This window comes from Artemia franciscana, chromosome 9 (genome assembly GCF_032884065.1).
Source record: "Artemia franciscana chromosome 9, ASM3288406v1, whole genome shotgun sequence".
Classification (NCBI taxonomy): Eukaryota; Metazoa; Arthropoda; class Branchiopoda; order Anostraca; family Artemiidae; genus Artemia; species Artemia franciscana.
Genome location: NC_088871.1, coordinates 45,505,542 through 45,533,431, shown reverse-complemented (window position 1 = coordinate 45,533,431; position 27,890 = coordinate 45,505,542). Strand labels below are relative to the sequence as shown.

The following is a 27,890-nucleotide window of genomic DNA, read 5'->3' as shown; positions in this document are numbered from 1 at the left end:
TATCTTTTGCATTAGCATCTTATTCTTTGATTCATTTCATAAAAAGGCGCATTCAATAAAAAAAGAAAAATATTTATTGTTTAAAATTCATACTTCAACTGAAGCAGCAATAGAAATAAAAAAAGAAATAAGTTATTTCATAGTTAGATTACACTTTGACCTGGATTTATATTTAGTGCAGATTTTATTTTACAAAAGAATGAAAAAAAACAGTAACTAGAAATAACATGTTCTTTATTCCTTTTTCTATCTCTATTGGATCTAAGCCGTGTCTGTTCAAATTATCGTGCGAGCCCTGCTTAAAATCTAAGTGATAAAGCACTTGGCACAGTGAGATCTAAAATACAAGACGATATTTAAGGAAAGTGTTGACATTTATTTAGTTTTTTCAAAGCTAGTAATTTAACCAGAGGAAGTACTTTCAACTTTGGGGGATCTTTTCCTTTCTAAAGACTCCTAAAATGAATAATAATTCTAAGCTTTATAAGGATATTGCATTCATTGCAAGGAGGACTAAAACTGATTTTCTTATAGTTTTTCAATTGAAACACTAAAATTTGGCTCCCCTAACTCTCCCCCTGTTATTGGTACAATTTTTTACCTTCTGGGTGTGGGTTACGTACCCCTTTAACCACCCCCCTGAACCTCTTCTGTTGCTCCACAATAAATTAAGAGCAGCCCCGATCAATATAGAATTGATAGCGTTTTAAAGAATCGAGCTTGTTAATAGCAGAAACATAGCCTGTTTTTGACTTGATAATCAGCTACATCTTTGGCAGAAAATGGTTTTTAAGGACAATCTTAGTTTTTATGCTGTCTTTTTAGAAAATCAAAGCTCAATCAGCTCTTACCATCGGTCTATCCCCCCGCACTTAAATAAATTATTGCAAGAGTCCCTAATTTAGTGTACATACAGTCTACAGTGATTTCTATGGCTCGTAATAACCGAGAAACAGTTATTATTTAAAGCTAAGTTTGGTTATTCTTAATAAGTGGTGGTGAAGTGACTAGGGAAGCTTCTAGTTGCTGTGCCATAATTGGTTGGGGCATATGCAGATGTTTCCCGATCTGGAATTCCAAAATTGCTGCTGCTGAAAAAAAAATTGAAGTGTAGTGTATAGAAATAAATGATTATAGTGATAAGCGTATAATGATAACTGTAAAACGATAGCATATAGAAATATATTATCTGAATTAGTGTTTAATTTTAATAAGCTCAAAAGAGCTTGCATATATTTACTTTCTTATGATTTGTATAAGGAATAACGGAAAACTGACTTTATGCTAATAGATTTTGATGGGTATCTTAAAGCGTAAGTAATCTTGTTTATTTAGAATCCAGGATTTTTTAATATATTGTTTTAAGAATTACTTTTCTTAGAGTTTTGGTCACTATTAGCAGGAGTTATTCTTCACTTACAGAATATGACCACAAACTACTTGGTGGCAGAAACATTTATAAATACCAGAGATCTACACTTGCATTTCTTTTGTATTTCTGTCTTAACATTTGAAATTTGAGGCTTTCCTTGTATCGAACAAGTTGAAGAAAAAGTTTCGAATGAAAAACGGTTATAATAAATAAAAAGCAAACATTATACAAAAAAGATACGCAATTGAGCGTCCCTGATGGCAGACTAGACCGCTGTATTTGTGTATTAGGTCTCTGGTTCGTCTGATCACCAAGGTTAGGATTACCTTTTCAAACATCTAGAAATCAGACTGATATAAAAACTAGAAAACAAACATCTTAATATTATTCGTCGAAACCTGCTCCAAATATCGTTGAGTTCCTACTTTTTTTTTCACATAGAAAATCGCCTTTGAGCGTTACAAATTCTGCTTATATGATGAAGGAGGAAAGAAGAAGATAATGAAGGAGATAAGAGGAAAAAGAAGGAGGAAGGAGGAAAATGAGAGTGAAAGAAGAGGAAAAGAAGGAGAAGATCGAATTGAGGTCTTGGGTGGAAATCGAAAGAGACATGATAAATTATTTCTTACACTTTTTGAGTTGTCAAAGAAACTTTTTGAATTGTCATTGTAAATTTTATCGCAAATCAAAAGGTAAATTTTATTTGGACGGTAACTAGTGCAAATTCAAGTAGCATTAAAATACTTACTTCAAGAAAATTGATTTTTATGTCTTGTCATATGCACATATAGCAGGCGACAATTCTGTCAAAATTTAGCTAAGATATTTTCAATATGTAATTACGTTTATTGAACAGTCCAATACGGAAATGTCGGCGATTGTAATAAATTTAATCGAAATGCCTGCGTTTCCATCATCTTAATTCGGTAAACATCTGTCCGTACTATAACAGATTCATTTTGGATCGTCTATTTTTTTTTTTATTTTGCACTGATTAATTAATAGCTACATTGTGAATTTCGCTTCTGTATTATTTAGACGAACATCTTCAAAAAGCCCAAATTTTTCTCTCGCCAAAAAAAAAAATTAAACACTTTCGAAATGTGGAAATTCAAAAGAATATTAGGTTTATAATTTAACTACAATAATGATTTATAGATAAGCTACTTACTTATATGTGTTGTTTTGTATAAAATCTTGTTGGTTGTAAGTGCTATAGGAGGCAGCACCAACCAAAGGATCCACAGAAGCAGAACCACCACTACTAAGGAAAGGATTGTTGGGGTTGTAACCTGAAATTTAATGTGTGAGTTTACGCAGTGCATATGTAAAAAAAAAAAAAAAAATCAAAGTATACACACAAACATAAAAGCGCAAACACACACATATATGGGTATTTAAAAGTTTTTGTATACCCTCTTATGGAACGTTGCCATATGCGTTATTAACTATGTGGTAGAATTTTAGTTCATCTCTTCATCACTGTTGAAGCACTGACTGCCGAGGGAAGATTTCAAATGGAAAAATAAAGAAAGTCGCTATGAGCGAAGCTAGGGCTGTACGGAGGTGGTCAAAAACGTACCCAAAAAATGTCTGTAGGAGTACTTTTGCCACTTTTGCAGTATGGGGCTAAGAATAGTCGTGAATGAAAACCACATTTTTTGTGAGCATCCTTCGCCACTTCTTATGAATAGCACATCATAGTTCCTTATCGGTAATTCCGTGTCGGTTCCAAAACATTTTGCACGTAACTTTTCAAGGTATCAAGATTTAACTGTGTTTGACTTTCTCAGGGAGTTTAGTTTACCTTTATCCTATCCATTACCGTTTAGTTTAGGGGTTTATTGTTAACAACTCAAGTTTCATCTCCTATGACTCTCCATAGTACAACTGGATCATCACTCTCACCTTAACGTGTCAAAAAGTCAAATGCACTACCCATCCGTTGTTTTTAGTGTTGTTTTGGAAAAAACAACACTTTTGAAAGTGTTTTTGAAAACACAGCTTTTCAGTTATGATCTCAAAATTACTGATATTTGTGACAATTCAAGTGCAAGATCATTCGTTTTGAAATCACAGTTTTCTTTAATCATCTAATTAACTGCACGAACCCGTATATCATTTAACACCGATGAACGTCCACATCATTCTTCATTTTACATTTGAACACGCTCTACTTTGAACTACTGAACCCATATTCTCATTATTTAGATAATTTCGAAGAAGTTATATCTAGTGTATATAGTATAGCGAAATATCTAGAATTTTTCTGAAATTTATCACTATCTATTAAAAGGATTTTATCTCTATTTGAACTTTTATTCATCTTATCATTATTGAATCCTTCGTCAAATTTTCTCCACAAAAATCGTAGATTTTTTGATTAATTTCACCTGGTTTTGCGTTTCTGGGAATTATACAACTAATTAGAAACCTAATTTAATAATCGGTAGGATGTCTTACTAAAACACCAACTGTTAACAAGCTCTACGAATTGTGTACCCACTTCAGAGTTGCCACTGGAAGCAACCTCAAGAAAAAAAATGATTAATAACAAGATGACTTATAGTTTGATTATTTCACTCTTCATCTCAAGTTGGGAGTTAAAGTTTGCTTGATTAGTTTACTGACAAAATCTTCTTTCCATTTACCGTAACAAAGCAGAAGCCTAAATGCTAGATTAATTGTTCAGAATTATCCTTTTTATCTTCGAATTCAATCTCTTTCGTTATGTTTTTCTTCCCCATATTTTGTAGCAATATGAATATATGGCAAAATGTGACAATTTAGGAACATATTTGTGGCAACTGCTGGTACTTTAAATAAAATTGTTATTCTGTATTTTCTTGGTGTTGATTTTTTAATTTCTTAAGTCCTGGAATGGGAGCCGATATCAAATTGCACAGCCCGGATCAGGATATTGAGACGCCTTTTTAACATCTCATTCATCAATGCCCACGCACCATCCCATGACTGATATGACCCTTTAAAAGATGAATTCAATGATATGCTTTAGCAGACGATAGGCAGTTACCCAAATCGAGAGCGACTGTTCATTGCTGGAGACTCGAATGGATGGATTAGTCCTTGAGTTGACCCCTTTGAGAATTCTAGTGTTTAACTGCATGGCTGGGGAGAAAGATGCTCTAACGGTACACAGCTGTGTGTCCTGGCCATGCAAAACCACCTGTAAGTATCAAATACTTTCTTTCAGCGCAAGAGCACCGACAAATTCAAAGGGAAATCAAGAAATATTCGTATACTCACTCAACTTTATTATATACTGATACATCAGAGATAGAGGTTCTCCGATTTCCTCCTAGTAACAATTATAAAACTAAAAATTTCTAATCAAAAGATATTCAGATTGCCACCTAGGTTGGAAACTGAAAAACTCCAAGTTCTAGAAGTAAGAGCTGAATTTGAACTGCAATTAAGAAACTGCTTTTAGGTCTTTGAGAAATCTGATACGACGGTAAAGGAAACCACAAAAATAAAAGAAATAAGTTCTAGGAATGAGAACACAAGGTATCAAGAAATGACGCAGAGTAAAATTGAGATGGAAAAGAGAAAGCAAGATATATAAAAGACATTTTTTACAAGAATTCTGGCAAATTCTTCGAGTGTAAAATTTTCCCTGACAAGTTAGCAGTCTGGAAACTTCCTTTCCCATGGAAAGGATTCTTCATTTTACACTTGAACACGCTCTACTTTGAACTACCAAACCCATCTTCTCATTATTTAGATAATTTTTAAGAAGTTATATCTAGTGTATCTAGTATAGCGAAATATCTAGAATTTTTCTGAAATTTATCACTGTCTATTAAAAGGATCTTATCCATATTTGAACTTTTGTTTATCTTATCATTATTGAATTCCTCATCAAATTTGCTCCATAAACATCGTGGATTTTTTGATTAATTTCACCTGGTTTAACGTTTCTGGGAATTATACAACGAATTCGAGACCTAATTTCATAATTGGCAGGATATGTTACTAAAACAGCAATTGTTAACAAGGTATACGAATTGTGCATCCATACCAGCGCATTCAAAACTGTGTCATTTCCACAAGCTTGAATCACAATTTCAGCAAGGTATGTGCAAGCTTGTGATTGCAGAGTTGCCACTGAAAGCAACCTCAAGAAAAAAAAAGATTCTTAACAAGTTGACTTATAGTTCGATTGTTTCACTCAGCATGTCGTGTTGGGCGTTCAAGTTTGCTTGATTAGTTTACCGACAAAATCTTCTTTCGCATTACCGTAACAAAGTAGAAGCTTAAATGCTACATTAATTGTTCAGAATTATCAGTTTTATCTTTGAATTCAATCTCTTTTGTTATGCTTTGCTTCCCCATGTTTTGTAGCAATATGAATATGTGGCAAAATGTGACAATTTAGGAACATATTTGTGGCAACTGCTGATACTTTAAATACAATTTTTATTTTGTATTTTTTTGCTCTTGATTTTTTAATTTCTGAAGTCTTGAAATGGGAGCCGATATCAAATCGCCCAGCCCGGATCAGGATGTTGAGACGCCTTTTTAACATCTCATTCATCAATGCCCAGGCACCATCCCATGACCGATTTGACCCTTTAAAAAATGAATTCAATGATGTGCTCTAGCAGACGATAGGAAGTTACCTAAACCGAGAGCAACTGCTCATTGCTGGAGACTTGAATGGAAGGATTAGTCCTTGGGTTAACCCCTTTCAGGATTCTAGTGTTTAACTGCATGGCTGGGGAGAAAGATGCTCTAACGGTACACATCTGTTACTCCTGGCCATGCAAAACCACCTGTAAGTATCAAATACTTTCTTTCAGCACAAGAGCACCGACAGATTCACAGGGAGATCAAGAAATATTTGTATACTCGCTCAACTTTATTATATATTGACTCGTCAGAGATAGAGGTTCTCCGATTTCCTCCTAGTAACAACAGTAAGATTAAAACTTTCTAGTCAAAAAATATTCAGATTGCCACCTAGGTTGGAAACTGAAAAACTCCAAGTTCCAGAAGTAAGAGCTGAATTTGAACTGCCATTAAGAAGCTGCTTTTAGGTCTTGGAAAAATCTGATACAACGGTAAAGGACACCACAAAAATAAAAGAAATAAGTTCTAGGAAGGAGAACACAAGGCTTGAAGAAACGACGCAGCGCAGGAACATTCGCTGCTTTGGAAGACCAGAGGAAAGTCCCTAGCTGGCCAGCAATCAGAGAATTGCGTAATAAAGCCCGCAAATTGACTAGCAGGGATGAAAATGCCTACTGGTCCAGCTTTTCTAAAGATTTATAGGAGGCAGCAGTTAAAAATTAGCCCCACAAACAATACAAAATCGTCAAAGAGCTTTGCACGAAAAGGAGCAGTACCGGAGAAAATTTGAAAACAAAAGACGGAACCAGCATATCAAACTATCAAGAAAGATTGGATCAGTGGAAAGACCTTTTCAAAGATCTGTTGAATGGTAAAAGGGCAGACTAAACCCAAAGCGTAAAGACAAACCCCTTATCCTATGCCACTATCACCAGAGAAGCAAAACCCGTGTCATATATCATCGCCGTCAATAGAAGACGTCAGAAATACCCTAAAATCTTTGAAAATCATAAATCCCCAGGCAAGAACGCCTGAAGAAATTTATGAGGCAAGCCCAGCGCTCGTGGAAGCCCTGACAAAAATAGTTTGTAAAATCTGGAATTCAGATTAAATCCCCCAGGAATTGCGCAGCGCCTCTATAATTCCTATCTTCAAAAAAGGAATGTCTTCAAAGGACAACTTCGAAGAGATAAAGACGAATGCAAGAATTACCGGAGAGTTTCCCTAATTGACAAAACCAGGAAAATTTTTGCAGTAGTTCCTCATAAGCTTTTCAAACAGTTTGTTGTAAGGACCGTAAGAAAAGAGCGACATGGCTCAATAGTGACAGAAACTCTAAAGGATGAATTTTGATACAGATTGATATATTAGAAGTATCAACTTATTATACTGATTCCGAATATATAAGTTTCATTAAGTTTAGTGTTAGACATCAAACGGTACGAACCTGACAAAATCTGCCTCATTTTCCAAAAGAGGGAAATACTCCCTAAGAGTCTATAAATCTTAATGAGAACCACACCATCCGATTCAGCGTTTCAGAGAGCCAGGTTTCATAGGTTTCAGCCTCCTATCTGGAAAAATGTTGAATTTTCTAGTTTTTGCTCGAAGAAAAATCCGGAATGCGTGTTTATTTGGATTTTTTCGTGTTTTTTTTTCCTAGAAGTGATCGTATCAACCCACTGATCCTTTAATATTGGAAGAGGGCTCGTTCGAGCGGAGATTAAGAATTCTAGTGCCCTTTTTAATTGACAAAATATGTTGGAGGACGACTAGGCACCCTCCTCCCCCCTTCGTTTATCCCAAAATCCTCCGATCGAAATTCTGAGATAACCATTTTGTTTATCATGGTTGAAACTCCCCAAACTATGCCTTTGAATATAATAGACCCCCCCCCACAGCCCCAGGAGAAAGGACTTTAAGTTATAAAATTTGCGCATTGTTTACGCATATCATTATTGGGAAGTATGCATACATTTTCGGATGGGGGGAACATTTTCTGCTGCGGATTATTCCAAGGGGAACTTTTCCATGGGAAAGGAAGTTTCCAGAGTGTTAACTTGTCAGGGAAAATTTTACACTCGAGGAATTTGCCAGAATTCTTGTAAAAAAAATTATTTTTATATATCTTGCTTTGTCTTTTCCATCTCAATTTTACGCGTGGAGTTGTTAAGGGTAATTGTCCGGGTAAATTTTTCCTGGGATTGAATTGTTTAGAGAATATTACCGTAATGAGAGGAGTTTTACCGTGGAAATGGGGCCAGATTTTCGGACATTATTTAAAAAATATTCCGAAGTTAAATTTAAAAAAAACAAGTTATTTCAATGAAAATAAAGGGCATCATTAAAGCTTAAAATCAACAGAAAAAATTACTTATATGAAGGGGATTGCCTCCTCCTCAACACCACGCTCTTTACGCTGAAATTTGATTTTTCTCCTAATTCTTCAAGAACGAGTCCTGAACAGAAGGGCCGTTTAATTAGAACAATAAGAAGCTTCTTTAAAAATACTAAGAAACTTCAGCGTAAAAAGGGCGGTGTTGAGTAAGGGACAACTGCATTCATATACGTAATAATTTCTACTCATTTTAAGTTTTAATGTTGCGCCTTACTTTCAGTTGAAAAACCTTGTTTTTTATTTAATTCAGAAAGAAATGAGACCAACGGGCAAGAAAAAAGCAGGATGAGTCCGGTCCAGGGACGAAATTTATTTATCATACTTTCACTCTAAAATTTCTTCTTCACCATAGATTCATTCACAGACAAGACACCATTGCAATCTTTCTTGATTTCGTTGCCACATTTGACTCTATACTCTGGTCTACCCTCTGGTGGACAATGCTTGAAGATGGTGTCCCGAATAAATTGGCCGATCTACTTAAAGCTTATTATGAAGATACGAAGAAAAATATCTGAGTATATGATTAACTGACAGAACTCTTTGAAACAGAGTATGGTCTTCGCCATGACTGTCCAGCGTCCCCAATTCTTTTCAATCTCATTGTAAATTGGAGTGTGAAGAAGCTTTAAAACAGTCAAGATGGCGTGGCATTTTTAGCCGAAGAAAGCGTTGCGGACCTCAGATATGCTGATGAGGGTACTCTCCTATGGGACTCAGCACTAAAAGCGGAAGAAATAATAAAAAGAGTGGTGCCTACTGCAGACGTGGCAAGCCTTGTAATCAGCATCCCAAAAAATAAATAAATGTCAACTTTGAATGATACCAACTCTTTTCAACACCTTAATATAGATAAAATTGACTGATTCGAAGAGTTCAAACATCTGGGAGCACTTTTGGATGCTAAGGGTGAAGTATGGAATGTGATCCAAGCTAGGACCAGCAAAACTTTGTGTGCCTTCCGGCAACCGCGCAAACCTTTGCGGTCGAATCAAACAATTGAGCTCAAAATAAAACTAAGAATATACACTCTGCAAGCATAACTTCTTGACTCCTATACGGCTTCAATAGTTGCCTACTAAAGGCATGGGAAGAACGACCTATAGACGCTCTAGGCTGGAAATTTCTAAGAGCTATCCGCAACATCAGACGGTCGTAAAGAGTCAACAACCACAAGCTCGTAAAGATTGCGAAAAAAATTTACATTGTTAAGCATAATAAGAAAAAGACCTCTTATGGGGCTTGGCCATGTAATGTGACATCCAGAGGAGACCCTAACACGTGAGGTCCTTATTACAGTGCCTTCTTCCTACAGGAAGAAAAACCTGAAGGCAGGCGAGTTCAAGTCCTGGTAGAATGTCCTGAAGAAAGACATCAAACTGCTAGGTGGTTTCCAGAAATACGGTTACAAGTGGTAGAAGCAGTGGCTTCAACCCTTTCAAACACGGATAGAGGACAGATCATTTTAGCATAGCCTTGTCTAACAGCTTCTTAATGTTTGGTTAGGTTAAATAGCCTATACCTCCTGCTAAGTAAGTAAGTAAGCTTTTAGTTAATGATCTCCAAGGTGTCACCACAATATGTTATTAAATTATTTTTTTGTTTTGCTATTATTTATTTCAATATATATTATAAAAAAGATGTCACAGTAACAAAAGTGTATCCTCTTTCCACACCCACAGAGGTGGGACAGTATACTTTACATTACTCATGGCTACCAGCAAATATTGGTTGATGTAGTTGTGTATCTAATCAATTTTAATGATATAATTTTTCTGAGACATAGGGATTCCTTTATCCTTTGAATAGAATAGTATTAACTTTTCTAATAGTATATTAAAATCCCTTTCAGTTACTGAGTTAGATAACCGTGTATCAGGCAATGAGACCCAGTGAGTGCAAATGTTATGACTGATCATTTTGCTTAAATTTATAACACTCACCTGCCACTCCAACACATGCCGGCCAACAGTTCAGTTAGTGACATTCCTGTGATTGAAATACATCAGATCCTACTTGAATTCGAAAATCTTGACACAAATAAGTCAGTATACCCAGTTGATGACCCTATCAAATTGATTTTGACAAGGACCCAATATTTATGTGTACCTCTAACTGCTATCTTTAACAATGTTTTTTAGATGGTACCTTTTCTAGTAGGTTATAAGCGAGCTATTAAATTACCTATACCCAAAACTAAGAGCCCAAAAACTTTCTCTGACTTAAGACTAATATCGAAAACCGCCAATTTTTCAAAATTTTTTGGAAGGTTATTTACAATTTCTTTTTTGACGATATTCAAGATTAGATTAACCCCAATACGTTTTTTTAGGCCGAATCATAGTACCACACACTGCTTAATTTATAAGCTTGACTGCTTTCAATCATCTTGAGTTAAATAGTCCCCACGTAGGTGCTGTTTTTACTGATATTAGCAAAGCATTCGAAATCTTGGACCATCAGACACTTTTGTTATGCAGCTAGTTTTTGTTCGACCGTTAACAATGTGTAGTCCTCCCCAACGGAGATTCATCCGTTTTTTCTCGATATCCTATGGAGCCCCGCAAGGGACTAAATTGGGTCCTTCAGCGTTCTTAACTATTTTTTATAATCTTTACCAAGTTTTGACAATTCTTCTAAATTTACTGATGATTTTACACTACTAAACCTTTGTCAAACCTCTACTACTTCGGACGTTACACTTGGCTTACTCATTAACAATTTAAGGAATGATCTCTTTAATGTTGAACTCAACTTAAACATGCCCAAAAGCATTCCATGCTATTCTCTTTTTTTAAAAATATACCCCATATCAGTAATGACCTTTGCATACCAAATTTAAATACAGTTAAACTGCTTGGTGTGCAGTTGGACAATGACGTTAAATGAAAGTGCCACACTTCCCACTTATCTAAATCTGGTAGTTTTCTCCTTAAATCTTTCTCTTTTCTTAAACCGTTCTCCATATCAATCCAGACACTTAAAATAAATTATTGTTCTTATATAAGACCCTATCTTGAATATACTTATCCTCTCTGGCACCCTAAGTTGACCAAAGACTAAGGTTATCCAATTGAAAGTACCAATCAGTTCGAGGTAACGAATCATAGTAAGGAGCGACCCGGCTCCATAGTAAAAGAAAACTCAAAAATACAGAATTTTGATATCAATAGTTAAATCAAAAAATTGTATTTTTATGCTGATCTTAAATATATAAGTTTTATCAGGTTTAGTCTCACCCATCAAAAGTTAAAGGCTTGGGAAAATTTGCCTTATTTTAGAAAATAGGAAGAAACACCCCTTAAAAGCTATAAAATCTTAACGAAAAATCACACCATGAGACTCAGCGTATCAGAGAACCCTATTGTAGAAGTTTCAAGCTCATGTCTGCAAAAACGTGGAATTTTTTATTTTTTTGCCAGCAGACAGATCACGGATGCGTGTTTATTTGTTGTTGTTTTTTCCAGGGGTGATCGTATCGACCCAGGGGTCCTAGAATGTCTCGAGAGGGCTCATAGTAACGGAAATTAAAAGTTTTAGTACCCTTTATTAATGACCAAAAAAATTGGAGGGCACCTATGTCCCCTCCCATGCTCATTTTTTCCCAAAGTCACATGATCAAAATTTTGAGATAGCTGTTTTGTTCAGCGTAGTCGAAAAACCTAACAACTATGTCTATGGGGTTACGTGGGAGGAACTTTCCATGGAGGAATTTATCATGAGGGAAGACAATTTCCATGAAGGGGGCGTAGGATTTTCTAGCATTATTTAAAAAAACACAACGAGAAAAAAAATCCCAATTGGAAATAAGGAGCAGCATTAAAACTTAAAACGAACAAAATTTATTGCGTACTTAAGGGCGTTCGTCTCCTCCTCAATACTTTGCTCTTTACGGTAAAGTATTTTTAGTAATTTCAACTATTTATCCTACGGCCTTTGTGATTCAGGGGTCATTCTTCAAGAATTGGGACAAAATTCAAGCTTTAGTGAAAACTACGAGAAAGCCATTCAGAAAAAAAAAAATATAATGTGCAAATTTTGTTTAAATTATTCATGTGCAGTGAGCCAGAATCAAAACATACATTAATTCAAAAACGTTCAGAAATTAAATAAAAAACAAGTTTTTTCAACTGAAAGTAAGGAACGACATTAGATTTAAAACGAACAGAAATTATTCTGTATCTGAAAGGTCCCCTCCTCAACGTCCCGCTTTTTGCGCTTAAGTTTTCTATCATTTTAAAAAGTAGAACTGTGACAAAGAGTCAAACTTTAGCATAAAGAGCGGGACTTTGAGGAGGGGATAGCCCCTGTCATCTACGGAATAATGTCTGTTCGTTTTAAGTTTTAGCGTTACTCCTTACTTTCCTTACTTTCCTTACTTTCAGCTGAAAAACATTTTTTTATTTAATACACAAGAAGAGTGATAAAAATTAGCCATAATAGTGAAAAAATTATAAAAATAAGAGTGAGGAAAATAATAATAATGATAAAAATTATGTCCTATGATACATGCGATAAAGGTTTGGCTAGACTTTAACTTACTACATTGCAATCACGACGTTACATCCTTGCCATAAACTCTGATCAAATTTGACATAGTTTTGACTACCATCGGCGCTTTCTCCCCCCCTCCTATAGAAAAATGCCCCAATCCTTCCAAATACAAGACTCAATGCTTGTAGAGCTCCAAATACCCAGCTTGACTTGTGGTTCCAAATGCTGACCATGAGGTACAAAAACTCTGTCCTCCCCTATTTTGTTTCTCATTTTGATAATTGATTCAACTTTTTGTTTTGTGTTTATCCCCTAGGATCTGTTCTATCATTGTAATTTTTCTGACGTGTTTATGCTACTTTCGTGCTATTTTAACTAATAAATCGTGTTCTATTATATCATTATCATTTTTTTGTTCATTATATCATTATGTCATACCATTATATCATTTGATATCATTTTTTTTTGTAGTAGCCTGATTTGACACAAAGATATAACTCATTTGGCACTTTCAAACGGGTCAAAAATTGATTGGTTTCAACTTTGTCCCTTCTTCTCTTTAAAATTTTCCCTATCGATCTTAAGATTTTCCCCTAACTTAAGCGATTATTTTTCTGGTCCCTCTATCTTTTCTATTGCAATTGCTTGATGTTGTATTAGTAAAACCTTAAGAGTATTTCTTATGCCCTATAGCATAGGCTATTACGTTTGTTACAATATGTTTGATCTTTTTTCTTTTTTTAATATTATACCGGATAATTCTTAAAAAAACGAAAAGACCTTGTCCCATTGTCTATTTAATGTGGAAAGGTCTCAATTGATTTAGCGCGCACACACACACACACACACACACAAAAAAAAGCGTCGAGTTTTTGCGCCTTTATATTATTTGAATGAGTGTTTAGTTACTTAAAAATGTCAGTTGACTGAGAATATTAAGGCCGACTTGGGTGTTCAACGGAATATAAAAAATATTTTGAGCCAATTTGAAAGCCTTTCAAAGTCATTAAATAAAAAATATTTTTTCAACTGAGAGTAAGAAGCACTACTAAAACCTAAAACGAACAGAAATAATTACGTATATGATGGGGTTAACCCCTGGTCAATACCTCGCTCTTTACTCTGAAGTTCGAATTTTGTTCCGATTCTCTAAGAATGACCCCTGATTCATGAAGTTCGTTTAATTAGAATAAATAGCTCTTTTGAAAATACTAAAAAAAACTCTAGCGTAAAGAGCAGGGTATTAACTAGGGGGCGAGCCCCCTCATATACATAATAATTTCTTTTCGTTTTAAGTTTTAATACTGCTTTACTTTCAGTTGAAAAAACCTGCTTTTATTTAATTTCTGAACGTTTTAAAGTAATTGTGTGTTTCGATTGCGGCTCACCACACATGAATAATTAAAACAGAATTTGCATATATTTTATTTAATTTCTGACCGTTTTTTAAATAACACTATGAAATCCGGTACTCCCTTCATAGAAAATTCCTTTCCCCCCAGAAAACTCCTCCGTTGAAAGATTCTCTCACGTAACCAGTATGGTCTCAGAACGTATTAACCCCCTCCGCCGGCCCACCCCGTCTCTTTACAAGAAAAACCCCCCTGAAAACGTCTGTATACCTCCCAATAACCAATACTATATGTAAACATGAGCGTGGAAGCGGGGTGTGAAAAAATGAGCGTGGAAGGGGGCCTATTTGTCCTCCATTTTTTCTCACTCAAAAAGATCACTAGAATATTCCTTTTGAATTAGCCCTCACGCGATATTCTAGGACCGCTGGTTCGATGTGATCACCCCTATGAAAAACAGAAAAAAAAACAAACAAATAAACACGCATCCATGATCTTTCTTCTAGATAAAAATACAAAACTCCGCATTTTTGCATATAGGAGATTGAAACCTCCGCAGCATAATTATCTGATCCGTATAATCTGATGTTGTGATTTTCATGAAGATTCAATGACTTTTAGGGGGTGTTCCCTCCTTTTTTCGATAATAAAACAAATTTTCCCAGGCTCGTAACTTCTGATGGGTAAGACTAAACTTGACGAAACTTACATATTTGAAATCAGCGTAAAAATCCAATTCTTTTGATGCCTATTGGAATCAAAAATTCCGTTTTTTAGAATTTCGGCTGCTATTGAGCCGGGTCGCACCTTACTTACAGTTCGTTACCACAAACTGTTTGAAAGTCAATCACAATTTTATTAGACAGGATCGTTACTGTTTTCGGCGTATTCTTAGGATTAATATTGAAAGGTGGGATCAAGATTATAAATATGAAAATAAAGAAAAGTTTACGAAAATTCTAGGAAATTCTAGGAAAAATCTAGGAAAATTCTAGGTCTTTGTGTCCATGCTCAAAATAATTCTTGATTTTTTACTGTACCTGGCTGCTGAATTCCAAGTGATGTGTTCTCAGACGTGTACTTAGGGCTTATGGACTCTCTATCATCAAAAGGTACAGATGACGGGGTTAGAGGGATCGTTGGATTCCCAGGAACTCCGTGGGGTGCTAAGTGACTCATTTCGGCCTGCACCTGTTGCACAAAAAACCGTGTTAATACCGTGTTATAAACCGTGTTAATAATTCTTCAAATTAAAAATGTAATGCAAATAATTGAGCCTCGAATGTTTAAATGCGAAAGCATAAAACGCTATTAACGAAGGAAAAGTGAAAAAAGAATTTAAGCGTATTATATTCTTTTTCTGTTTTACCGCTCGGTGGATTATGATACTTGCTATGGAGTCAAAACACCTCTAGTGACTGTAAAACGGTCACAATGTATGGGTTTGCGTGGTAAAAGAAAACTTTCTTTTGAGCTATGCCCAGACCTTTAAGGGAAACCATGCCCTGACATAAGACCCGAGCTAAAAAGTTTTTTGAGCACACTTAGGCTTAGAAATCCTGTTATGCATTGCCATACATACGTTTTAAATAAATATGCAAATAGTATAAAATGAACAAATTAGACGAAAAGGGAAATCTAGAAATTCATAGAACAAATGGGCTTTGGATCCCAAAAGCCCGTTAATTCATCCTAATTCATTCACAAGGCCACTATTATATATTAACCCTTCAAAGGAATCAGGTATTTACGAAGAAGGGTCTTCATTGAGCTTGAGCCCTTTCTAAATCTTAATTATTTTAACGATTTCCTTTTATTTTGTGGTCATGGCTCCCTCTTTATCTTTGTTTACAAAGTTTCTTTTTATCCATATCCCCTTGTTCAATAAGAGTTACTGTTATCTTTACTAAAAGAAGGTATTCCTAGAGACTTGGGATATTCCTATAGTAGTTAAAGGTTTAAATAGTCTATCGTAGTCTATCTCTCTATCGTTCTGGGGGATTGCATTAAGTCATTTGCAATTCTATAGCTTTACAAACCAGGCATTCTTTTAAATACCATTTAGTTTCCTTTGTGTTTTGCAATAATCTGAATTGCGAGCCAAATCTGAGGATGACAAAATGCGCCATGAATTTCATTTTTACTTTGGCCAACTAAACCTCCTAAACCTGCTTTTTAATTTGATCGAGATTTCAAGACAAAGAACCAACTTTGCCTGCTCTTCAGAAATCAACTGCTCTCAGGCCTAGTTAGAAAGCTTTTTGTAACCTTTCTTTGCTTACTTCAGCTTTTATTCACACCTAGGACCTTCCATCTTCTCGTGCTTTTTTCAAATTCAATGACCTAGAGTTTTCTATTACAGTGAGGCGGTTCTTTACTGCAGTGAAGTGGCTTTTTATTTTTGTATCATATTTATAAAACTATTCTAAGTTTGCCCATGAACAATTGTTAACGCAAGAATGATTTGAAGAATTTGCCAGAGTGGAGGTATTGCCCCTAAAATGTGTTTGGTCTTCATTAAATTTGCACGGTTAAGCTCCACATGTCGTAGAATTCCAAACCAGAGAGTTATTTATTTTTTACCTCAGTTTCAGAGATCCTACACATGCGTAGAGTTATTCATAATAATAAAACGGATATTGTGGACTATTACCAAGTTTTACAGAGTCAGAATTAGTTTCTGGAGATGGGTATCCTCCCTTAAAAAAGCCAAAAACCTGAAAACTCAAAATTTTTACAATAGACCTTCCCAATAAATGTGAAGATAAGAGAGGGAGGTAAGTTCACCTCCTAAATGTATTTCCATTGAGAGGAATAAATCCAGAGTAGGTGTTAAATTTGGCTTTTCAGGTTGTTAGCTCAGCCAGCTTTAGGCTGGAAAAGATAGTTGTAATTTTCAAAATATTGTGATGAAAAGTGCAACTTTACGGTATAAGGAGATTTGTTTGTTTTGCACTTAGGAAGGCTCTAAATTACCTAGAAGGGGCTATGTTCTTTAATTGCCATTATAAAATGTGATGTTGTGAAATGTGAAATTTTTCACCAAAATAAAATATAATGTTTACTCCTTATCTTCATACATAAAAGAAAATCGGGATTGGCAGCAAAAACCTCTATTGGTTCTATTAAAATTTGCTTTTATTAAAATATAGTCCCATTGTTAAAATAATTATTATTATCAGTAATTATTACAATATATTTAAAAATAAATAACTATATATATATTTAAACATAATTATACAAAATACAACATGAGCTATAATACAGTTAAAGAAAATATATGTTAAACAATGAACTATTAAAATATAGAGTTCCAAAGCTCTTGGCTCAAGAAAGTTGATATCTTCAATGTATACCTTAAGTTTCATTGATATTTTTTTTTAATCGGAACAATATGAAAAGTATACATTTAAATGTGGATACGTTATGTTATCACCACCTAAATTAGGCTAATTATATGACTAGCATATATTCTCCGACATTCACTAGTTTTGTCGGATAAACCAATTGCGAATTTTCCATTGGGTCATATAACTTCAGGAGTTATGATTATATCGTTATAATTCTATAAGTTATAATGCAATGTTATATAATTCTATAATTATTATAATTCTATAATTTATATATTATGTAATATAATTCCATGTTATTATACAATTCTATCGTTGTAATTTTATATTATATTATATAATAAATAATCCTATAAGGAGTTAATTCTATTATTTCACCGCCCCATAAATATAGTAACTACATTAATCACATAAATGAGGTTATAATCCGATCGAACGAATCAGTTTTACTTAGAACTTTATACATTAAATGATTTTCTTTCCAATAGCAGGAAATTTTAATTACTGTATACTGTCATTTTATAACTAATGCAGATTGTAGCGTAAGAGAATATTGAAAATATCGAATAAAAGTCATTTGCATTAGCATAACAAAGATTTTTTTTATGGAGAAAAATTGGTCTAGGGGAGGGGAAAATTATTTTTTTCTGTCAGACCTTAGTGTTTCACTTGCTTTGAGGTTTTTTTTGTTTTTTTTTTTTGTTTTTTTTTTTTGTTTTTTTTTTTTTTACGGGGACGGATCAATAATATTTTAATGGCTAATATACATCCCCGCTCAATCTCTCATTTGTACCAATTTGGTACCAAACTTCCCTTAGCTACCCATGATCATTGGTACCTGTCTTGGATCCTCTTCTTGTGTCAGATCAGAAACAAATCCAGTTTCTGGTCGGTAATAGCAAACAATAATGAAAGCTATAAGCACAAATAGACTTGTAAAACCATAACCTCTTAGGAGTGTTGTAGTACCTGCAATAACATAACATATAAATATAGTTATAAAAGTCTGTATATATATATATATATATATATATATATATATATATATATATATATATATATATATATATATATATATATATATAACGAAAAGAGAAATCACCAATGCAACAGCACAAACACATAAAAAAAAATATATATATATTATATATATATATAACCCAATACATACATACATACATACAAACATATACACATATATATATATCCTTACAATATATATATATATATATATATATATATATATATATATATATATATATATATATATATATATATATATATATACATACACACATACATACATGTATGTAAATAACGGGTAAAGTTCACAATATGCAGCCCTTCTCCCGAAGACTGTGGGAAATTAAGTCATCCTTAAAGATATAGTTATTAGGTTTTTAAACTATGCTGAACAAAATATAGTAGTACAAAATGGCTATCTTAAAATTTTGATCAGTAAGCTTTGGGGAAAAAATGAGCAGGGGAGGCGGCCTAGTTGCCCTTCAACTTTTTTAGTCACTTAAAAAGGGCACTAGAATTTTAATTTCCTTCCGAATGAGCCCTCTCACGATATTTTAGGACCACTGGGTCGATACAATTACCCCTGGGGGAAAGAACAAATAAACACGCCTCTGTGATCTTTCTTCTGGCAAAAAATACAAAATTCCACATTTTTGCAGATAGGAGCTTGAAACCTCTACATTAGCGCTCTGATACACTGAATCTGATGATGTGATTTCCACTAAGGTTCTATGAATTTTAGGGGGTTTTCCCCCTTTTTTTGAAAATAAGTCAAATTTTCTCAGGCTCGTAACTTTTTATGTGTAGGACTAAACTTGATGAAAGTTATATATTTAAAGTAAATATAAAGTCCGATCCTTTGATGTATCTATTGGTATCAAAATTCTGTTTTTAGAGTTTTTGTCACTATTGAGCCAGGTCGCTCCTTACTTACAGTTCGTTACAACGAATGGTTTAAATAAAGCCGAAATTTATTTGGAAGTAATAACTAGCCACAATATAAGTGTTTGAAGAATTGTTCCACCCAGTCTATACAAAGTAGATCTATCTTACCAGAGAAAAATATTGGTGGGTTAAGTAGTTTAGATGAGTATAAGCTAGTAGAATTTAAGTTTTCTACCCTCCCCTACACTTTGAAGTGCATGAAAAGACGAGCTTGTGGAAGTGTTTGTTTTTTTTTTATTTCATTAAAAATGTTAAAGACGTTGCATGTCTAGAAAACTTTGCGTGGGATATGCTCCAAAACCGTTTGAGGATAAAGTCGCAGCTTAGGTCTCTTGTCACAACTTCTTCATTAAGACCCAATGTACAATAATTAAGGGCCTGTCCTTAGTTTCCGGAAAAAAAGCCGAAAAGAAAATGTGAATAAAAGTGAAATGTTAGATAGCGCTAGCAATCTTTTTTACAAGGCACCAGTTTATCATATTCACTATACATATATATATATATATATATATATATATATATATATATATATATATATATATATATATATATATATATATATATATATAGTGAATATGATAAACTGGTGCCTTGTAAAAAAGATTGCTAGCGCTATCTAACATCAACGAGCGCTATCAAAAATCAACGAGATAGAAGTGAAATTAAGAAACAAATTGAAAAATCCTTTTCCCCGTCTCCCTCCCTCTCCTACGTTTTGTAAATTGGAACCCCTGAACGTCACTTGACAAACCTTATTGCTATCAAAAAGGTCATTTTACAAATTCTTCATAGAATCAAAGGGAAACTGTTCTTAATGCAAAAATATTATCAAACAGTTTGCGGTAACTAACTGTAAGTAACGAGCGTCTCAGCCCAATAGTAACCGAAATACTAAAAAGTGAATTTTTTTTTAACCGTATATACAATAAAAGAATTAGTTTTTATGCTGGTAAAATAAAAAAAGCTAGTTTTTTTCAACTAAAAGTAAGGAGCAACCATAAAACACAAAATGAACCATAGCTATTTCGTATACGAGGAAGGTACACTTTCCTCAATCTTTGCTAATTAAAGTCTTAAAGCTCCTTAAAGATACTTATCATTCAAGTTAAAGTCTTCAAGTTCTTTAAGAATACTTGTTATTCAAATTCAACAGTCTTTGTGTTTCAGAAGTCATGTTTAAAGAAGCGTGACTAAAAGTCAAACTTTAGCATAACAAGCAAGGATTGAAAAAGGGGCTGCCCCACTCATATTCAAAACAATTATTGCTCGTTTTAAGTTTTAATGTTACTTCTTACTTTTGGTTGAAAAAATTTTTTTTTATTTAATTCTTGACCGATTTCAAATCATGCTGGAAAATCCTTTTCCAACCTCCGTCTAAAATTCTGTCTGGAAAATTACCCCTGAAAACTATCTTGCCCACGGAAAATTCTTCCTTGAAAAGAATTTCCTTATATTTCCCTATAACAATCACAATATGTAAACAAACAACGGTAAATTGTGTAATTTACAGCAAAGTTACCCAAAGACATAGTTGTTGCCCGTCAGTCTTTTTGATCACTTATAACGGGTTCTAAAATTTTAAATTTCTTTTTATGAGCCCCCCTTGTGATCTTTTAAGACCATTGGTTGGATATGATTACCACTGGAAAAAAAAAAACTAACACGTATCTGCGATCCTTCTTCAGGCATAACATACAAAATTCCATATTTTAGTAGATAGGAGCTTGAAACCTCAGAAACAAAGTCTCTTATATGATGAATCTGATTGCGATATTTTCATGAAGATCACTTGACATTTGAGGGGCACTTCTCTCCTATTTTAGAAATCAGACAAATTTTCTGAGGTTTATAGCTTTTAATTGCTAACATTAAACTGAATGAATGTCATGTAATTGAAATCAGTATAAAATTCCAATTCGCTTGATGTTTTTATCGTTATCAAAATCCCGTGTTTTAGAGTTTTGGTTACTATTAAGCCGAGTCACCCCTTACTTACGGTTTATTACTACGAATTGTTTGATTCTAAAGATATAAAACCCTTTAAGTCTAATGTTACCAATAAAAAGCTACGGACCTGAGAAAACGTTTTTGATAGTCGAAAACACCCCCAAACGGTCTGGTGATTTTAACGAAAATCGCACCATCAAATCCAGCATATCCGAGAGGCCTACTGCAGATATTTCAATCTCCTATCTAATAAATTGTGGATTTTTGTATGTCATGCCAAAAGAAAGATCCCATGTACGTGTTTATTTGCCTTTAGTTCTCATTGGAGATCATATCAAACCAATGGTCCTAAAAAAATCGGGAGGGGGCTCATTTAAGCAGAAAACAAAAGTTTAAGTGCTGCTTTTGAGTAACCAAAAAGATTGGAGGGTAGCTAATCCCCTCCCAGGAACCCTTTTTTAGATTTTCCGATCAAAATTTTGAGATAGCTATTTGATTTAGCATAATTGAACTGTCCAATTACTAAGTCTTTGGGGATGACAAGACCCCCTATAGTCCCTGGGGAAAGGACTGTAAATTACCCAACTTCCCCTTTTTCACACATTGTGTTTTTATTGGGAAATATACAAAAAAATTTTGGAGGGAATTCTCAGCTAAGGGGATTTCCCGTGGGGGGATTTTCCGGAGGAAGGAAATTTTCCGGTTGGAATTTTTCTGGGAGATTTTACATGGTGGAGAGGGGGGGGGGAAATTTCCTGGCATGATTTGAAAAATGGTCAGTAATTAGATATAAACTAGAGTTTTCAACTGAAACTAAGGAGCAATAGCAAAAATTAAAACAAACCGAAACTATTTCGAATAGGAGGGGGGATATACTCCCTCCTCGATATTTGTTGTCTACGCTAAAGTTTGACTCTATGACATGTTTTTTAGGAAAGACTGCTAAAACGCAAGGGCAGTATTTAGTGACAGGTACTTTTAAGGAACTTTAAGATTTTAGTCTAAAGAGCCAGGGTTCAGGAAGGTGCAGTCCCCTCATATACCAAATATTTTCTGCTCATTTTAAGCTTTAAGATTGCTTCTTACTTTCAGATAAAAAAAACTTTTTTTTAAATACTTAAAAAAAAAAATTTTTTTAAGCTTTGAAATTTAATGAAACTAATAGAATTAATGAAATAAAAGCTCTCTATTATACAGTGATATGGAAAGGAAGTTTGGACGTGAAGTTTGAAGTTATGAACATTAAAGTAAAGATCAGATTTTAAAACTTAAAAATAACGATAGCAGGTCATAAGAGGGAGTAGTTGCTTAATCAATGCGTCATTCTTTTTAAACATCTTAAAATGGAAAAAAAGAAACAATTGACGTAAATAAAAATCTACTTTTAATACAGGTTTGCTCTGTTTGAAACAATTGTATCATGAAGACAAACAAGTTCCTTACTTGAATGAATGAGCTTGTTCATGAACACTTAATTAATTAACATTTTATTAATTAATTTTATCAATTAACTGCAACCACTACTTTATTTTAATGACAATAAGATTTAAATTATGGCAAAATGATTAAGAACGCAAGATTATTTATTTGAAATTTTGCACCCCTAAAATTTTGGTACCCCCGGGGCAAGTGTCCCCCTCTGCCCCTCCCCTAAAACTGTCTCCGACGCAACTGTTCTCAGAAGACCTACAAGTTCCTTACTTGAATGAATGAGCAAATGAGCTTATTCATGAATAATTACATAACAGAAAACAAGAATTTACCCCTACAAAGAGTAAGGCTCATGACAAACAGGTGGTTTTAGAAATACTGCCCCCTACTACATTTACGTTATTCGACACTGCTCCTACTTACCATATGATGTAGCAATCATTCCGCCAATTATAGCTCCACAGCCACGTCCTAGTCCATTGTGCACAAATGCAAGTACTGCTTGGGCAGAGCCACGCAGCTCTTGAGGCGTATTATAAGCGACAAACGAGCTAGCGGCCGCCCAGACAGCAGAGTGAGTTATTCCTGAAATTGAAAATCAAAAATAAAAAACTTTGGCAAAAAACTAGGAAAAATACAAGTTATTTGCAACAAAAACTTTTTATTTTCGTAAATATTTGGAGTGGAAGACAACGTAGTACACCTGGTAGATTCTTGGAGAAAGAAGCAAGGAGTCTCCAAACCACTTTGAAGAAATTTGGTCTTTGGTACAAGATCAGTCAAGTTGGGGGTCAACCGTTGCTGCTCTACGCGCCCCTAGGCGTAGGGGGATCTAAGTAAGTAAGTCTTTTCGTAAGTTCTCTTTTGTTCACACTATCCTGCACTGGTGATGGTAATGTTTGAATTTTTTTAAAGCCAGGCTTTTTTTATTTTTTCGTGTCAATTTTGACTTTAGCTTGTTGCTTTATCATTTGTTACTTTTATTCATTTAGTTGTGTGCGGACTTAATTAAAAAATCTGTGATGGTTTTGTAGCCAATTCCGTAAATTAAAAAAAGTAAATAATTTTAATCTTGAAGGAGGAAAATAACAGCATTGTATCAAACAGTTCGTGGAAACGAACTGTAGTAAGGAGCGACCCGGCTCAAAAGTAACCAAAACTCTAAAACATGGAATTTTGATATCAATAGCTACATCAAAAGAATCGCATTTTAATGCTGATTTTGAATATATAAATTTCATCACGTTTAGTCTTACTCATCAAAAGTTACGAGCCTGAGAAAATTTGCCTTATTTAGGAAAATAGGGGAAACACCCCCTAAAAGCCGTAGGATCTTAACAAAAATGACAACATCAGATTCAGCGTATCAGAGAACCCTACTGTAGAAGTTTCAAGCTCCTATCTACAAAAATGTGGAATTTTGTATTTTTTGCCAGAAGACAAATCACGGGTGCGTGTTTATTTGTTTGCTTTTTTTTTTCTTTTCCCCAGGGGTCATCGTATCGACCAAGTGGTCCTAGAATGTCGCAAGAGGGCTAATTCTAACGGAAATGAAAAGTTCTAGTGCCCTTTTTAAGTGACCAAAAGAATTGGAGGGCACCTAGGCCCCCTCCCACGCTCATTTTTTCCCAAAGTCAACGGATCAAAATTTTGAGATAATCATTTTGTTCAACATAGTCGAAAACCGTAATAACTATGTCTTTGGGGATGACTTACTCCCCCACAGTCCCTGGGGGAGGGGCTGCAAGTTACAAACTATGACCAGTTTTTACATATAACAATGGTTATTGGGAAGTGTACAAACTTTTTAAGGGGGATTTTATTTTGTTTGGGGGTGGGGCTGAGGGGAGGGGGCTATGTTGGAGGATCTTTCCTTGGAGGAATCTGTCATGGGGGAAGAAAAATTCAATGAAAAGGGCGCAGGATTCTCTAGCATTACTATAAGAAAACAATGAAAAATAAACATGAAAACGTTTTTTTCAAATGAAAGGAAGAAGTAGCATTGAAACTTAAAACGAACAGAGATTATTACGCTTATGAGGGATTCTAAAAATACTTTAGCATAAAGAGCGAGGTATTTAGGAGGAGATAAATACCTTGCTCTTTATGCTAAAGTATTTTTAGTAATTTCAACTATTTATTCTACGGCCTTTCTGATTCAGGGGTCATTCTTAAAGAATTGGGACAAAACTTACGATTTAGTGTAAAGAGCGAGGTATTAACGAGGGTACAAACCCCCTCGTATACATAATAAAAACATAAGGTTATGAAAGTTTTTTACGTAAGTTAATTCTATATTTTTTACTAATAAATCGTTAAACATTAAAAGTTCTAGTTGCCTTTTTAAGTAACCGAAAAATCGGAGGGCAACTAGACCTCTTCCACCCCTTATTTCTCAAAATCTTCTGACCAAAACTAAGAGAAAGCCATTTAGCCAAAAACAGAATTAATATACAAATTTCATTTTAATAATTTATGCGCGCAGAGCCAAAACCAAACATGCATTAATTCAAAAACGTTCAGAAATTAAATAAAAAAAAAACTAATTTTTTTAGCTGAAAGTAAGGAGCGACATTAAAACTTAAAACGAACAGACATTACTCCGAATATGAAGTGGGTTGTCCCCTCCGCAATCCCTCGCTCTTTACGCTAAAGTTTGACTCTTTGCCACGATTATACTTTTTAAAACAATTAAAAGCTTTAGCGTAAAGAGCGAGGGATTGCGGAGGGGACAACCCATTTCATATACGGAGTAATTTCTGTTCGTTTTAAATTTTAATGTCGCTCCTTACTTTCAGCTATTTAATTGACTAAAAGACTTGGTTCCTGTGAAAATATTACTGTTAAACTAGCAATTCACAGAAGCACCAAGCTCCCTGAGATGAACAAAATCCGGCCACTCCTTTTCCACACAAGTACATTCAAAGCTTAATTCTTCACCCCCTTCCACAAAATTCCCGTTGATTCCATCATTACGACCGCAGATAAAATGTCAAAAAGCACAAACCTTTGCAATATTTTATCTTAATCTTTCTTTCATTTCTTATAAATAATATCTGAGACCACACTGGCTGATCATGGCAAAACAAAAATCGCAAAGAAGAGAGAACCGAGGACAACAACAGCCAGTGAGAACAGAAGAAAAAGCTATACGAATAATTCGGTTGAGACATCCGCTCAACCGTCGTCAGTAAAAAAAAAGGTAAAGGATACGGTATTAGACTTTACAGTCCCTACCGGCGGTGCTGATCTCCGTTTCTTGGCCCTTCAGCTAGGAAGTGCAATGGGGGGTTGGGGGCCAACCATCCTGTGCTTTCGCACACCCTTCCTGTTTACCTTCCCCAGATTTCTCCAGGTACCCATTTAAAGCTGGGTCGACTCTGGCTAAGCTTACAGAGTCACGCCACTGACTCCTGTCCCAAACTGAACAATTGGGTACACTGGGATTCGAACCCGCGTCCTTTCAGACAAAGGATCCCAAATCCAGCGCACCAACCGACTCGGCTAGGACCGTTTTCAGTGCAGAATAATAATAAAAAAAATGTAGATAAAATTATAAAGGATAATATAAAAATTAAGTTTCAAAATAAACTCTGAAACTAAAATAAGAACCACTTCAAAGTACCGATGAAAGTACAACTCACCACACTTAAGGACAGTGCTTGACTACTGTCATTGCTATCGCTTCCTACATTCTAATATTAGCTCACAGACTCATTTTTCAATTCTTCCAATTTTTTGACTGTGAAGAAACATACTGGCTGCACAATACTGCATCCACCAATTTTACTAACAAAAGTGCCCAGCTAAGTGAAACCTTCCACTGGATTCACTTTTTCATTACCTAACACAACTTCTTTATTGTGATTTATTTCTATTTTAAACCAAGAGTCGTCTGAACAATAGTAATCTTCCGAACCTATTCTTGTACCCTGTAGACCGGGAACTCCAAAAAAATCATACAGAATCATACGCTTAAAGTGCATAAATAATCTTATTGCTTTAGTAATTAATATATTCTTATTTGCACCTTTTCCTGAAGTGTTGTTTTTTAATATCTATAAACTTTGTCTAGAATCTTATTTCATATTATAAACATCCATTTAGCATAAAATACCGTTGTAAAATGTTACTATTTCATATCCAGAATTGACTTGAAATGGTCCAGAGCCTTTATATTCGTGAAACACTGTTTTGAGACACCCAAAATTTTTGTGAACTCGCGTGGGCAAGATATTCATAATTTTATTTTATGTTCTTTTTTTTACATCATGATAAGCTACAAGGTGTGCTAAAATATAAGCTGGATTGGCCAGATCGGGAGTACTCTGTACATAGAGAAAATACGTATGGAAATCGCTGTAAATAGTTTTTTTTTTCTGTGTGTACACTATTCAAAGGTCATTCGCTGCCAGTACTTTTTCTTCATCTGGGCTTATACGCACTGATAGTTTTCAGGCTTATTGTGTGTTTTTGTCATGTGTGAAGTTATTTGCATATCTACAACCATTATATTGCCGAACTTTTCTTTTCAAAATATGCTCTTTACTAAAGAAAATAGGGTTTTTAATGGGTAACATTAAGATTTAACGCAAAGAGTGTGGATGGGTTATAAGAGTGGGAACTGACGGTAGTGTCAGCAGAAAAAAAACTCACCGTCATCTAGCTTTCGACGACACTTGGCATTGTTTTCTGTGTAAAAATAACAATAATCAATTTAATTATTATGATTGGTAAAATTAGGTTAGTAAGAAGTATCCCATCTCAGTTCCTGACAGAAAAACGATTACTAAGCTTAAAAATGCCAATTGTTGCCAGGGCGCTAGATAGCGTTGGTATTTTTCTTTCGACACTAGCGCCAGTTTCCACTCTTACAAGTAACCCATAGTCTTTGGTATAACTTGTCAACAAAGAAAACGTTCATGGATATTACTTAAAATAGTGTTTTTGGTGCAATAGTATTGAAAGACCTTTGCTGTCAATGA

At 34.6% G+C, this 27,890-nt stretch overlaps 1 protein-coding gene across 3 annotated transcripts in view; it reads right to left on the bottom strand.

The window, feature by feature from the left end:
- Positions 1-355: 355 nt before the first annotated feature.
- LOC136031468 (major facilitator superfamily domain-containing protein 6-like) overlaps positions 356-27,890 on the bottom strand; it is a 151,264-nt gene continuing 123,729 nt past the window's right edge. The window contains exons 9-13 of one of the 3 annotated variants that reach the window (XM_065711090.1): positions 23,329-23,490; positions 18,398-18,528; positions 15,250-15,400; positions 2,544-2,664; positions 356-1,091 (exon numbers count right to left, since the gene is read on the bottom strand). In XM_065711090.1, coding sequence (XP_065567162.1) covers positions 986-1,091; positions 2,544-2,664; positions 15,250-15,400; positions 18,398-18,528; positions 23,329-23,490 — 671 coding nt within the window. In that variant the 3' untranslated portion in view covers positions 356-985. The remainder of the gene's footprint in view (positions 1,092-2,543; positions 2,665-15,249; positions 15,401-18,397; positions 18,529-23,328; positions 23,491-27,890) is intronic. The other 2 variants (XM_065711092.1, XM_065711091.1) reach the window with 2 other exon arrangements.